The sequence below is a fragment of the Vipera ursinii genome, assembly GCF_947247035.1.
Source record: "Vipera ursinii genome assembly, chromosome: 3".
Taxonomy (NCBI): Eukaryota; Metazoa; Chordata; class Lepidosauria; order Squamata; family Viperidae; genus Vipera; species Vipera ursinii.
Window position 1 is genome coordinate 132,979,697 of NC_139516.1, and position 14,279 is coordinate 132,993,975.

A 14,279-nucleotide genomic window follows, 5' to 3' on the forward strand; every position below is an offset into this window, starting at 1 on the left:
AAATAAGCTGCCATTAGCAACTTTGGATGTGTGAAAGATCACAAATGACTTTATTCAAAAACAAAGCTTGGTTGAGTAGAGCATCCCTTGGTGAATGGTCTTTTAATGGAAGGGGAGGGGGAAATGGCTATGCTAGTTTTCCAAAATGAATCAGCACCAGAACAAAAAAAAACATTTATAGTTATTTTTAAATCCAGGTTGGAAAACAACTCTTTCTCTTTTCCCAGTGGCTGCTGGGAATTCTGGCAATCTGCTGCTGTTATTCCTGTGGAACTGTACGGATTATGGTGTCCAAACTCTTGGGGGGGAAAGCTGCACCGAATCATGACATACTCTGCTCTAGTTCCAGCAAAAGTGGTCTGAGGGTGGTCTTCTGTCACAAAAAAACAAATGACTGGTGGGCTGAAGATGGAGTTTCAAGTTATGCATTTATACATTAAGTTCAGAGTAAATATGACTGAGGTTACCTGTGCCTGATAAAAAGTACCAAAGTCTCAAGACAGATAAGTTTTCTAAGTCTGGCAACTCATATTTTACTTTACTTTACTTTACTATGTTATTTTATTTTATTCTGTTTTGTTTTTTTAGCCATTCAATTCTAAAATTACTCTGGGCATATATGAAAAGAGAAATCAAGTTCCAGACACATAAAACTGATTATTTTGAGAATATAAAATATTAGACTGATGAAATATTTCTTTTTTTTACTATTGTACATCAGTACCATTATATTTTCAATACTTGGTGAAATATGGAATAAAACTATGCAAACCCTTCAAGAGGATTGCAGTCTCCTAAAAAAAAATGGCCAAGAGGCTTGCATGTCCTGCCTTTATTGCTAAACAAGTAAGTCAAGCTGTTGAACATACATAATAGTCCTTCCTCTTCCAATTTTCTCCCAATAGCCATAAAGCACAACTGCATTGCTACTGATGGCAATCCCTGGGGGGTTGTGGTTGCCACTGTTAACTGGATCTCACTGTCATTAGGTGAGGCAATTTCTTACTGGGTCCCCACAACAAAGGTCAGTGTGCATGCTGGCAGTCCTAGGCTGTAGGCAATTAAGTGATTCCTGCCAGCTGGAGGAGGAAGCATATTCTTTGGAGGCTGCAGATAAGGCTGATTTTCTTATTGTTGTTGAATTGCATAAGTGAAATCCAGATTTATATACCAAAATTGAAATTATGATCTTTGACCAGCATTACAAATAAGAAAAAAGAAAACAAATTTCAATAGCAAATCTATTATCTCCCTAAGTGTTATAAAAAAATGGAATAGTACATCTAAATGTAAGTTTGTGTAGCTGCATGGCTTAGTATTGGCATTTGACATCTCAAAGACTTAAAAGTTAATATGCCTTAAAGAATAATGAACATAAAATTTACCTGTATCATATGAGCCCCAGATTTGGAAATAACTGGGGAGAGCAAAGTGCACTTCAGGTTATTGTATACAGGTTGTCCTTGCTTATCCACCATTTGTTCAACAATCATTCACTGTTATGACGGTATTGACAAAAACCTGCTTTACAATCGATTTATAATAATTTACAACCTTCACAATATTCTCCAATCAGGTGATTATCATTACAGTCAGTATGCATTAGAAAGTGTTTGCAAGCAAATAAGCTATGTGTTCTTCTACAAATCAAAAAGAATGCGATTGTGCTGGTAGCCCAGGGCTGGCAGCTGCAGGTGCACTACACAAACAGCTGAATATACTCTCTTGAAATCTCTTTTCTCCAGTCTTTCTACTCTGGGGATTGGGTTTGGGGGAGAGAAAAAAACAAGGAATTTTTGCACACTATCTTTCTTTTGTCTGATCTTTTCCAGAAATCAGCATAATCACATTGCTCTTGATGTGTAGAAAAATAAACAGTTTACTCTCTTAAAATACCTCCCCAATCTATCTGCTCTTTGGGGTGGGGGTAGAAGAAAGGAATGATCATGTAAATCAGAGATTACTTACAGAAACAGCTTGCTTTTCCCCATCCCAGCCCTCACAGAGTAGAGAGATTGGAGAGATAGAGATTTCAAGAGAGTAAGCTCTTTGTTCTTTTAATTTTAATTTTATTTTTTTAATTTTAATTCCATTTATATCCCGCCCTTCTCCAAAGACTCAGGGCGGCTTACAAGCTTAGCAGTAGCCTTCATTCTATGTATATGCCTGCTTATTAGGGCTTTCACACACACCCCAGCGGCATTATTACAAAGTCAGCTTAATTGCCCCCAACAATCTGGGTCCTCATTTTACCTACCTCGGAAGGATGGAAGGCTGAGTCAACCTTGAGCCTGGTGGGATGCGAACCTGCACTAATTGCAGGCAGCTGGTGTTACTTAAAGAGGCATTAGCCCACTGCTCCACCAAGGCTCTTAATAGACTCTTTTACATATTGAAAGCAAATGCAATCAGGAAACAATCAAGCGAAGGAGAGTGCTTACAAAATCACTTGCATTCAATGTGTACAAGGCAGTAAGCAGGCATTTAAATATTACAAAAGGTGGAGGAGTCCTTAGGACACAAACAAAAGTCAAAGGTATGAAATTAACTAGTTTTGTCTCTTTTCACAGGAAGGCATAGTTGTGGTCATGTGATTTCCCACTTAGAAACCACATTGTTTAATAGCAGAGTTACCAATCCCGAAGAGTACTTAATTGAGGACTATCTGTAAGGGAACACCATTGGAAGATGCAGGAAAGAGTTTCCACTTCCTTGAGGTAAAAAGAGCATGCCTTATACATTACAATTAAACAGAAAAAAATGCAGACAGAATCATTCCAGACACATTATGGTAGTGATAATTCAGGAGTTTTAGATACAGCTAATGCTCTGGAGCAAACTGCAAAATCAATATGTTTTAACTGAATGTGCTGTCATTTTGCAATCCACACTTCTCTTGCCATAATTCAAATGGTTAAAAACCTGACTAGCAATAAGCTGATTTAAAGTATTATATTAATAATCCTATATGGCCATGACTTCAGCAGGAGAAGGAGATGATTTATGTGCAATTTTGAACTAGGATTATACCAGTGTATAAATTGTCATATGAATAAGGGTCACGATTATACTTCCCTTCCAACATTCTGTAGATATATGATGCAGCCTTTAATAGAGAAAATACAGTAAAGCTGATGTTGAAAATTGAACCAAACCCCTCTCAGAAACCCTGGCAAATGGGTCACATAGATACTGTAGATTACTTTTCTACTCTTCATTAATGAGTACACATATACCTCCATCTTCAAAGGGATATAACCTACTGGGGTATTTCTACTTCTTTCTCTCCAATTTCTTTTAGAGACCTGCAGAGCAATAAGGAAGAGGTTTCTGTCTTAAAAACAAAGAGACCTGGCTCGCTCTCTATCATGACTCACATCAACGAAGTTGCACACCGCTTCTTTCAAGCAGTTTGTGCTGCAAGAGCCTGTTTCTAACCATCTGACATTCGAGTGTTTTCCAGAAATTTAACAATGAAAACTGAGGTCATTCAAATTAATCTGAAATTCTGATGGATTCTTCAACTCCTGCCAAACTCATAGTTCTGATGACTTACTGTGTAATTATACTGTCACCATCCACCAGTAATAGTACCTTAGTAGCATATGGAACATCTTAATGGATCTTACCTTGGCAGCATACTGTTAGGGGAAATAACAAAAACAAACAACCAAAGGATAAAATGTTAGATTCACTTTGCCATTTCCTTTGACTAATTACAGGGAAGAAGGACTGTATAAGAAGAAAGAATTAAGAGGCATGCCATTTTTCTGACAGCCTTGTACAGCTATTTCTCTTTTTCTGTTCAGAGTTATTGGCCTGTATCTAAATGAAGTCATGCACAAAGTAAATGCACTGAAATCAGCATGGTCCCATTGATTTCAGTGAATCACTGAATTATCTTTCCATATCGTACTTGTCCAAATGAGGGAATACTTAGTTTTATAAAAGAGCCATATATTATATTAAAAATGGTTTAAAAAAGGAACAAATGTATTAAGAAAAAAGTGGACAGAAAACACACATTTGTGTGCATAATAGAAAATGAATCAAAATACGCAGATTGAGAAAAAATATGTACAATTTTCACAGTGGGTTTAGTAAAACGCGCAAATGGATTCTGAAGTGAGACAGAATAAATGTAAGGTTAAAAATGAGAACTGAAACTTGAACTTGATGGATTCATTCATCCATACTGGTGACCTACCAACTGAACGCTACATATCAGCCATACTATTACGTATCAAGGATCTCACAGCCTATCTTGCTTTTGCAGGCCTACATACGGTCTATCAGTGAAGTGTTCAGTTCTGATATGGACAAATAGTAGTTTCAAAACACAATAAAACAAGAAGGAAGGAAGGAAGGAAGGAAGGAAGGAAGGAAGGAAGGAAGGAAGGAAGGGAGGGAGGGAGGGAGGGAGGGAGGGAGGGAGGAAGGAAGGAAGATTTCCTAAATCAATTGTTTGTTCCAAGAATGGAGATACTGAATTTTGGGTGGTAAAAAAAAAGTGAGCTGGAGAGAGAAAATGTGTTTTGTTAGATGGGGTTGCAGACATTAAACATAAAGAATGTATGTTTCTGATATGGGAAAATATTGGGCTGGAAAGAGAAAACAGAAACGAAGACAAATGGAAAGGAAGAATGGAACTCTGGTGGATGAGAATAACAAAGTCCAGAAAGGGGATCTGAGATCTACCCTGAAAAAGGGAGCTGGAACAGAACAGTGGGCAACTTAGATGGCCACTCAACTTAGAAACTCAACTTAGATGGTTCATAGAAAAAGGTAGCTGGTGATGGCAATCTGATGGTGGCTGCAGGAGCCAGAAAATCACTTTTCTAGATACTGGGTTGTTGTTGTTGTTGTTGTTTTCCCCCAAGCTCCCAAATAATCCATCATCATACGTTTAACATGGCAGAATGTAATTTATCTAAGTCTGCTGTAAAACTTTTGAAACTTGACAGTATAAAATATGTTCCTAGGCAGGACTTTCACATTTTATCGAGTTTTGTGCTGTCTTGGTTAGCAGTGTGAAATATGAGGGAGATATACAGAAGCATGGGAAGAAAAACTACGGGGGGGGGTACTTTTTTACTTGGTATTATTTCTAAAGGGATAATAATGGAAATAGAATAATCCTGTAAATTTTAGATTCAAAAGAATGGTCACATAGGTAGGAGTCAGTGCGAGACTCCTGCAAAGGGCAAGCTGATTCCAAATGCCACACAATCTTGATTTATTTAAAGGGAACACGCTGTAATGTACACATGAACAAATTGCCTTTGCTCAGCTGAAGTTACCCAAAAGGCAACAGTGACTATCAGAAAATGTCACATTGTATTAAGTTCACTGCTTTACTTACTTCCCCTGTGAAACATTTAATGTTTACAATATAATTGAATTCACAGATATTATGGGAGCTTTGAGTACAACACTGCCCCCCCCCACAACTGTCCACTGACTTGATACATCAGAGCTGATTCACACAATCAAGTGTTCATGAAATTACACTGGTTTGTAATTTGATTTCACTGTTTGCATTTGGTTTAGGCTTATTGTTTGCTGGCATTATTTACTAAATTCTTAATTGGAACTGTGTTTTTTCTAATGTGTTATGAATTGTTAAAGCTGCCTTGTGATGCTCTGCTGAGCTTCTATAAATAAAAATAAATATAAATGTAAGTTCATCATTAAGGGTTTCATTAAAGATTATGGCTCATTCCAAATTCATATAAAGCTGGGAGGGGTATTAAAGAAGGTGCCAGTAAATGTCATAAAATTATTACTGATTGTACTTTTCCTTTGAATAGTTATGGGCTGTAATGAGTTCGGAGCAATCATACCATCAGCACTCTTATTTGTCTGAGGCTTCTCAATTTAAATACCTTTTCCCCTCCTTGCTTGAAATGTTTTAACAGGTACGATTAGCATCTTATCTTGAATTCTTAATATAAACTCTTAAATTCAAGGCACTGAAGAATGATTAAAACATTAAGATGTCCTGTCCATGGAGATCATTAAGGAAGCTTTGCTCCCTAGATTAGAGGTCACCAACCTTTTGGGCAGAAGGGACTGGTTCTGTGGAGAGAGGTTTTTCCATGGACTGGAGGGTGTGTGGTTTTGTGTGCTGCCTGCATCCCACAGATGGGGCTTTGCTTGTGTTCGTTGTGCAGGAATGAAGATGAAATGAGTGAGTTCAGCAAAGCTCGTGGTTTATTGCTTGCAGGAACTGAACTGGAGAACAGGGCTGCAGATGCAGCAATTTATACCCTGGCCCCTAGGCAGCGGCCAATAGGTTTGAAGCAACCTATTGCCGCCCTAGGGGCAACCAATAGCAGCACTGGAGATGGGATGTCTGAGGAGCTGGGAGCCATTAGCTAGCTTCCCTGCTCAAACAGTCTTCCAGCAATTACCACATGGTGTTCCCTTAACAAAGCAAGCCCAATACATTACAGCTTGTTTGTGCGGATAAGTTGCTGGCATGCCATGGACCGGTACTGGTCCATGGACCATGGGATGGGGACACCTGCCTTAGATAACTATTTGGCATTAAGTGGGGAATCTAATTTTTACTGATATTTCTTGCTAGTGTCTTACGAATGGTGGACATTTTGTACATAAAAGGCAAAAAAAAAATATGAATGAGGAAAAAAATCTCAGCAGCTTCTATTCAAAGCAGAGATTTTATTTATTTATTTATTTATTTTTGTAGGTAGGTTTATCATTGTGGTTTGGGAAACTCTTACAAAAGAGGAAAATGACACTCATGGTATCGTTCTACTAGCACTGTGCAGAGTTCCTGATTCAAAGTGGAGAAGGCAATTTGGAGTACAGATGGGTACACCCATCACAGCTCTGGCACATCCCTCAGTTAAACATGCATTTTCCTGGGGCTGCACAGCTACTGTCCCATGAGTACATGAAACTGTGCAGCTTCTTTACGGAGTTACTCATAGGTGTGATGTGTTTCTCTCATTTTGAATAACTTTCCTTTGAATGTGGATCTCACCACAGCCTCACTTTTTACTATTCTTCCCAGTGACATCTTTGGGGAGACAATATGCAACGGCTTCCCTAAAGAAAGTAAGTAAATAAATGACTGCTTTGTGATTTTATGTTACTGAAAGCATAAAAGATTCTGGGCCTCTAATATTGAAAATATGTGGCCCTCATGATTCTTCATTCCATCATTTGAATTTTTGCACTTTGGCAGTTGCTAAATGCAGGTCAGAACTTGTTATTCACAGTTGAAGATTTCATGCAGGTGTGGTTCTTGTGTGCCATTCTACCTAATGGAGAATGTTTGGAATAGGTATGCACAAAATAATGGATGGGGTTTTTCACATGTATAAAATACATTTTTTAAAAAAGTCTTATTATCCATGAATTTGTTAACCACAGATGGTTGGTTGAAATGGAAGTGCTCACACACCCACGCACGCCAATAGCAAGGATTATCTATATGTCCCAGTTCACAGCAACTGATTTTATTCTATGCGTAGATTAATGAATAAAGTAAACCATCATTTAATCCAACCACTTGAGCCATGGAAGAAAAAGCCTTAAAATCTTTTCTCTCCTCTAGCAGAGATTGAGGGTGGTTTTAACCCTAATCATTCCATTCTTCATTCAGTTCTCTTTTATGCAAACAATTAAGCTGGATATTTCTATTTACTTTTAATTAAAATCATGACAATTTTTCAAGTTATCTGACTAGAGATTTCTGATGTGTGACAATTCAAATGAAATCTAGGTGCAATTAGCTTTGTTAGTAATTGGTTTACCTTTTGTGAGTATTATATCAGTAAGATACTATTTAGTATTAAAATGAAATAGTGAGTATATTCAGACTAAAGTATTCCTATGGGAGCCCACTGCTATGTGTTATATATCTAATTGCTTTTGCATTCTTTCCTCCCAATAAAAAGCAGTAAAGAAGCAAGGACTGAAATGCTATAAAATATGAATTATCCACTCCATTTAACTGGCTTGATTGTATAATGCAAAATTTGTCAGATATAATTATTTGGCTTCTATTGCTTAAACAAGTAAATAATACCATTTCACACTGAAGAATGTAGGAAAAAAGACTTCACTATAACTACTTCTTGTAAATATCAAAATAAAAGCATTCAGTCTCCTGGTCTATGGTTTATACTATACTTTAATTGCAATCCCACCACATGAAAATATAGTCTTCAGATTGCAAATATTCATTCAATAACTGTTCAAAGTTAAAGCAGCACTGAAAGAATAGTAGTTATGCCCAATCTTGCCTGTTGCAGTGCACCTGCATTCACAAATGGTCAAAATTTGGGCACTTGGCAGTCTGCCCACACTTACAACACCAGCCACCCCGATGGCCTTTGCTGTTTACTTCTTGCTATTATTGATAAGGTACACCTTGCCTGGCTGTTTGCAAGGAAGCTGCTGGCTTTATTAGTTCTCTTTACCAAGACTGTTATCCAAATTACATATGACTTCTTCTGAGGTTTTGGAAGCCTCAGAAGCAGGACAGCAAGTGTAGGGTAGCAGGATGAGAAGGCCAGAAGAGTGGCCGAACCAGAGAGCTCTGGGTGGCAAGGGGGAAGAGATGGTGGAGTGCATGAAAATTAATGGGGAAACCAGCAGAGAAGGTCACAAGTCAATGGGCTAAGTATCCCCCTCTTGCACACCCTTTCCTAGGCGCTCTGTGCTTATACGGTGCCATCCACTTGCATATCCTTGCACATCCTCCACAACCCTCCCTGTCCTTCCCTAACACCCTTGTGCACCCTTGCAATGGTAACTTTGACCATTTGAAGCTGAGACGTGGTTGAAAAAATGGTGGATATGATAGGTCCTTATGCAGTTTGTTGCATTTTCTGATTTTACACCAAGCTTATGCAGCCTGATGACCCCCAATGTTTTGGGAAAATAATTCCCAGAATTATGTTGGAAAAGTCTTTTACTTATCCCATTGGATTCCTGTGTTCTTGGCTTATAACCACTCAAAGTTATGATGATGCTGATTGAATACTTTCCTTCTAATGGAATTTTTTTTAAAAAAAGTTGTATGCTGTTATAATAATGTGAGCATCCAACAATTTAATCACCCATTTATAATAGTTAGATGTTTGTCTTTCTCCCAGATTTCTCCCATAAAGATACAAGCTGCTGAATGAGACAATATTGCTAATCACTATATCCACTATATTGCTATACTACTAGAGAACTGGCACGTTTAAAGATTCTCTTGACTCCAAAAGGGAGGACTGCAAAAGAAAACAAAAGAGAAAACACTACACTAGCTTGGTCTAGTGCCATGGTGGCGAACCTATGGCATGGGTGCCAAAGGTGGCATGCAGAGCCCTCTCTGTGGGCACACGTGCCGTCGCCCCAGTCCTAGGCCTTCAGCTGGGTTTTATAAAACCTTTTCGCTTTAGGCCTCAGCTGCCACGTGCAAGGGAAAAAAAGTTTCAATCAATCAATCAATTTCAACTTGCGGGGAAAAAAAGATCTCACAAAGTTGGAATTGATTGATTGAACTTTTTAGTCCCACCCAGTCTGCTGTTACCACTGCAGCCAAGCCCACACAATGGGCCACGCCCACCCAAAGGGCCACGCCCACCCAGCACCCGATGATATATAAGTGGGTTTTGGGTTGCAGTTTTGGCACTCGGTCTCTCAAAGGTTCGCCATCACTGGTCTAGTGCTTAAGGCACCAAGCTAGAAAGCAGAACACTCTGAATTCAAATCATGCCTTAGCCATGAAAGCCAGGTGGATAACTTTGGACAAATCTGCCCTCCTCCCCGCCTCTCTCCGCATCTCACAGGGGTGCATTGTGGGGAAAATAGAAGGAGCAACATGTGTCGGATATGTTGAATTATTTGTAAAAATAATAAAAAATGAATATGAATAAATAGGAAGGATTTGGAGGTCACTACAACCCTAAACTATCTTAAACAAAATATTAAACAAAGTGGACATTAAACAAATACCAGATTTTATGATAAAAGAAAGCAATGAATGCATATCTCCATGCTTTTGCACATTAAGAACTTGGTTATTAGAACTGAATCTCAAAATCACGTATATTTGTTGGCATGGATGGAATTTGTCCTCTCTCAGAGAACTGGTACAGCTAAAACTATGGTTTGTTCAATATCAGAAATCTTCCTTAAAAACAAAACAAAACAAAACAAAAACCTGTTACCTTCCTTTCCAGTAAAGCACAATTTACTTTGGTAAAAGCATTGAATTAGAAAATGGCTAGAGGTCATGTTAATTTTTAATTTAATGATGTAATCTTTCTGTCCCAGCGTTTGCTGTTTGTAGTTTTTATTTTTTCCTTCTTCCCAATAAAGGGCAAAGGCTACTTCAGCTTTTGTGACTCTTTATGTGATGGAGAGAAAAGATCTTAAACTTTATCACCGAGCAGAACAGAAGGGCAGGCTTTTTTTGACAGCAAAAAACATCACTTATAAGGAATGGCTTTATACTGACAAATGCAGAGCTGTAAGATTCATTCACAGGGGGTGTAAATAGGACTTATCACTCGTTGGTTTAAAAGTAAAAGAAATAACTTGCGTTGCATGTTACAAGAATTCTTTCTCTTTTGCTCTTGGAAATATTGGCGTGTATTAAGCTGGAAACAAAGTGGACCTAGGCTTAGCAATACCGGGGAGCAGAAAAAACACTGCAGTTGTGAGCACTGCACAAAATCAAGCATCAGGCAAAATATAGACCTCTTTGTGAATTCTCTGGATAAGTCATAGGTTGTACTTATCTTGTAACGTGATACTTAAGAGAAACGATAGAATTGTTTAGGCTATGGAGGAAATATCAGAAACATAGTCCATATAGATTCTGTTAGCATCCAAAAGGAAAAAAAAAGTTTAATGTCAGTTAAGGCTTTTAAAACTAATTAATCTAACTATATGATGCAATTCACTCATTGCATTAGGGCTATCATGGTGTTGATTTTATTATTTAATTACATTTATTCTAGCCACCCACTTCCATAGACTTTGTGCAAGTGAAATTTTGCACGCCTGCTTGCATAAACCTCATTCTTGTAATCTGGCTACTCCTGTTTATAGGCAAGGAACTCGGTCAGAGGAAGCTACATTTATATAGAAACAAGTCCCTAAATTTATACCGTCAGAAAATGCAGCAAGCAAATAGGCTTCCATTCCTTTAACAACTTTGGCATCTTACCTGAACACAACAAAAAATATATTCATAAAACATAGCTGAACAAAGAAATATAAAACTTGAAAAATTAGGGTCACAAAAATCAAATCATTAGAATATTAAAAAGCTTCCTTCTCAGCTGCATCTCTAATGCTAAAAGTATCCAGGGTAAGACTCATATAAACTATCTTCTTGAGAACATGAGTGTGGGATGGACTGTGTTATAGAGAGAGGGTAAATAAGAATTCTGTCTTTTTAACATCCTTAAGGCATAGAGAATTTTAATTATCCCCCAAAGAGTTCTCAGATTAAGTATTAGATTAAGTATTAGAAACAAGACAGTCAGGTACTTTCAATCCTACAATCTGAAAGATATGATAGAACAAAGGTAGATAAAGGAAAGACCATCAAAGCAAGCTTAGACACTAATTATGTAAGCTATAATTCTGACTAGTTCTTATGGAATACTTCAGTAGCATAATGAAAGCTGCTAGTTAAATGAAAAGTGGGGAGAACCCAAATTAGCATGTTCATCATCAGAGACTATGGGTGTAATGGTTGTTAATACTGTAACAAAGAGCTGGGGAAAAGATAAAAACAATGCCACTTAGTAGGAAGCTGGACTATACATATTCACAAACACACATAGTATCTCTAACAGAGAGAGGCTGGGGAATCTTTTTTCCCCCACAATACTTTTGTACATAATGCTTCATCTCAATTTACTGAAATTCCCATTTATTTTCCTAATGTTCTGAAAAATTATAACTTGTCTATGTACACTTCAAACGATGACAAATAATATACATTAAGTCTTGGGTTAAAAACAACCTACTTGAAGGATGACCCATAGTTAAGAAGAGAGTCTGTTGTAGCAAAATTTGAATTAAATATACACTGATTCAAGTTAAATATACAATGGTTTGAGTTCAATACACAATAGTATTTATACAGTATTATGAATAATACTATTCCATTTAATGTACCAGTTCAGCTTAATGACAGACCTTGGGAACAGAATTTGTTCTTAAACTGGGGGCTACTTGTAATGATAAATACTATTCTGATTATCTGACAGGACAAATGCTGACAGATAATATGTTGTATCAAAAGGCAGAAACTGTAATACCTGTTTTCTGTTAACAACTTTCATAGCAAGGTCCCGAGATTGTACCAAAAAACTCAACCCACTTGGTTTCTTGTCCCACATAGCATAAAATCTTTCATTCTGAGTTTTGATCATAGAAAACTTACTCTTGGGGAATCTTGGTGGGTTGTCATTGACATCAGTCAGAGTGATATTCACTGTTGTGGTTCCAGCCAGTCCCCCAAGTTGACCTCCCATGTCTTTTGCTTGAATGAGAACTTGATATTGTTCCTTAACTTCTCTGTCCATGTTTGGCAAGGCTGTTCTTATAACACCTTTAGGAAGGAAAAATGCTGTCTTTGTTAACTATTTATTTATGAAACAGAATTCAGAATAGTTTAAAATGTGTCTCATAGCACGCATATATCATTTGGTATTCATCGCTGTCCAGAGATAAGGAATTCTATACTATGATATTATAAGGCAATAAAATGATGCTCTGGAATTTTTGCATCACATCATTTTCATCTGCCAGTTTAGGAATGAGGAATGAGCAAGGTAGATATTTCAACAATGGGTATCAAGGGAAGTTCCATATTAGGTAGAATGAAGCAGCAGGTTTAAGTAGAAGACTGAAGCAGAGAATATATTGTGGCCAAGTCTCCATCTGCTGTCTTCACAATCAGCCACCTTTGTTGTGTTTCAGAGACTCCAGAATATCAAGCCATATTGGTCCATCCATTCCCATAGGTTTCTGTATGTGATTCAAGGTGCTGGTTATCTCCTATAATAGGGGCCCACAAACCCCAGACTGCGGCCCACTACTGGGCCATGGCCTATTCAGAATTGGGCCAAGTGAGTGGCTGGCTGGAAAGCCTGCACAACTCAACCTGTTTGAGCAGCAGGCCGGCAGGCACTCACGCATGTGCAACCTGACCTTTGCTCATGCAAGTCGCGTTGTATGCTGGCCTGCTGCTTACCCAGCCCAGTTCCCTTATTCTTCCCCCCCGCCCTGGCTGCCAAGCCACAAATATTGGGGACTACTGTCTTATAAAGCCCTACAGGGCATAGAGGCAGGCTATTTGTGGGTCTGCTTCTCCCTCATTGTTTCTGGTTACTCCACCAGATGCAACAGAGGGAGCATGCTCTGGGTCTCCTTCCCCAAACATGCCAACTTATTGGACTCTGGAGTTATGCTTTCTCAGTGACTGCAGCTGTGCTATGGAACAAAATCCCTCCCTCATCTCCCCCAAAATCTGGATAGTCATGATCCTGTTACCCTTTCAAAAGGCTCCAAAAACCTGATTGCTCCCCCACCTATATCGGCAAATGTGTGTTCTTTTTGTGATTGGACTTTGTATTTTAACCTTGGGCACCATGTGTTTTGTTTTTGTTTTATTCTCTGTACATCACCCATAGTCACTTTTGTGAGATGAGTAGTCCTATGAATTATTTAACTGAAATAAATAAATCAAATAAATGGTCTTTTTAGGGAGTCCTGAGCATTTGAGGTGGTTGTGGTATTGGCTACTAGAGAAGCATATGCAAAAGGAAACAGGATGGAAATAATGTGTTTTCCTTTAACCTCGGGCAGTAGATCCTGTTAAGATGTTCCAATGGGAACTTCCCTGATGAATTTGGAACTAGGCTGAACTGAGATAAACCCTGAGGCTGAAAGTATAATGGGCATTTGCTGACATACTGAAGAGAGAACCTGGATTTATCTGGTGAAGGACACTATTTGAGAGAAGAACAATATAATTGTATTTGTGCACATATTGAACAAATAATTCGAGTCTTCCTACTAATTCAGTGCAAGAACAACTGGCTGTCATTCCACAAAATGCTACCTAATAAAATAATGCATTTTCCTGTCCAACTGTTTATTGTGACATGTTTGCTATTTAGAAATAAAAAGCAAAAATAATTGTCATGTCTATAAGTGCTCCTAAGTAATATTTCCTTCTTTTTCTTGATTTGACACCCAGGGATAGGGCCTTCTCAGTGGGGGCGCCT

At 38.1% G+C, this 14,279-nt stretch overlaps 1 protein-coding gene across 2 annotated transcripts in view; it reads right to left on the minus strand.

Moving 5' to 3' along the window:
* Positions 1 to 14,279, minus strand: part of CDH12 (cadherin 12) — a gene marked incomplete at its 3' end in the record, with an annotated part of 168,137 nt that overhangs the window by 34,340 nt on the left and 119,518 nt on the right. For both annotated transcript variants that reach the window (XM_083358386.1, XM_083358385.1), the window contains one exon: positions 12,431 to 12,598. In XM_083358386.1, the coding sequence (XP_083214512.1) occupies positions 12,431 to 12,598 (168 nt within the window). The remainder of the gene's footprint in view (positions 1 to 12,430; positions 12,599 to 14,279) is intronic.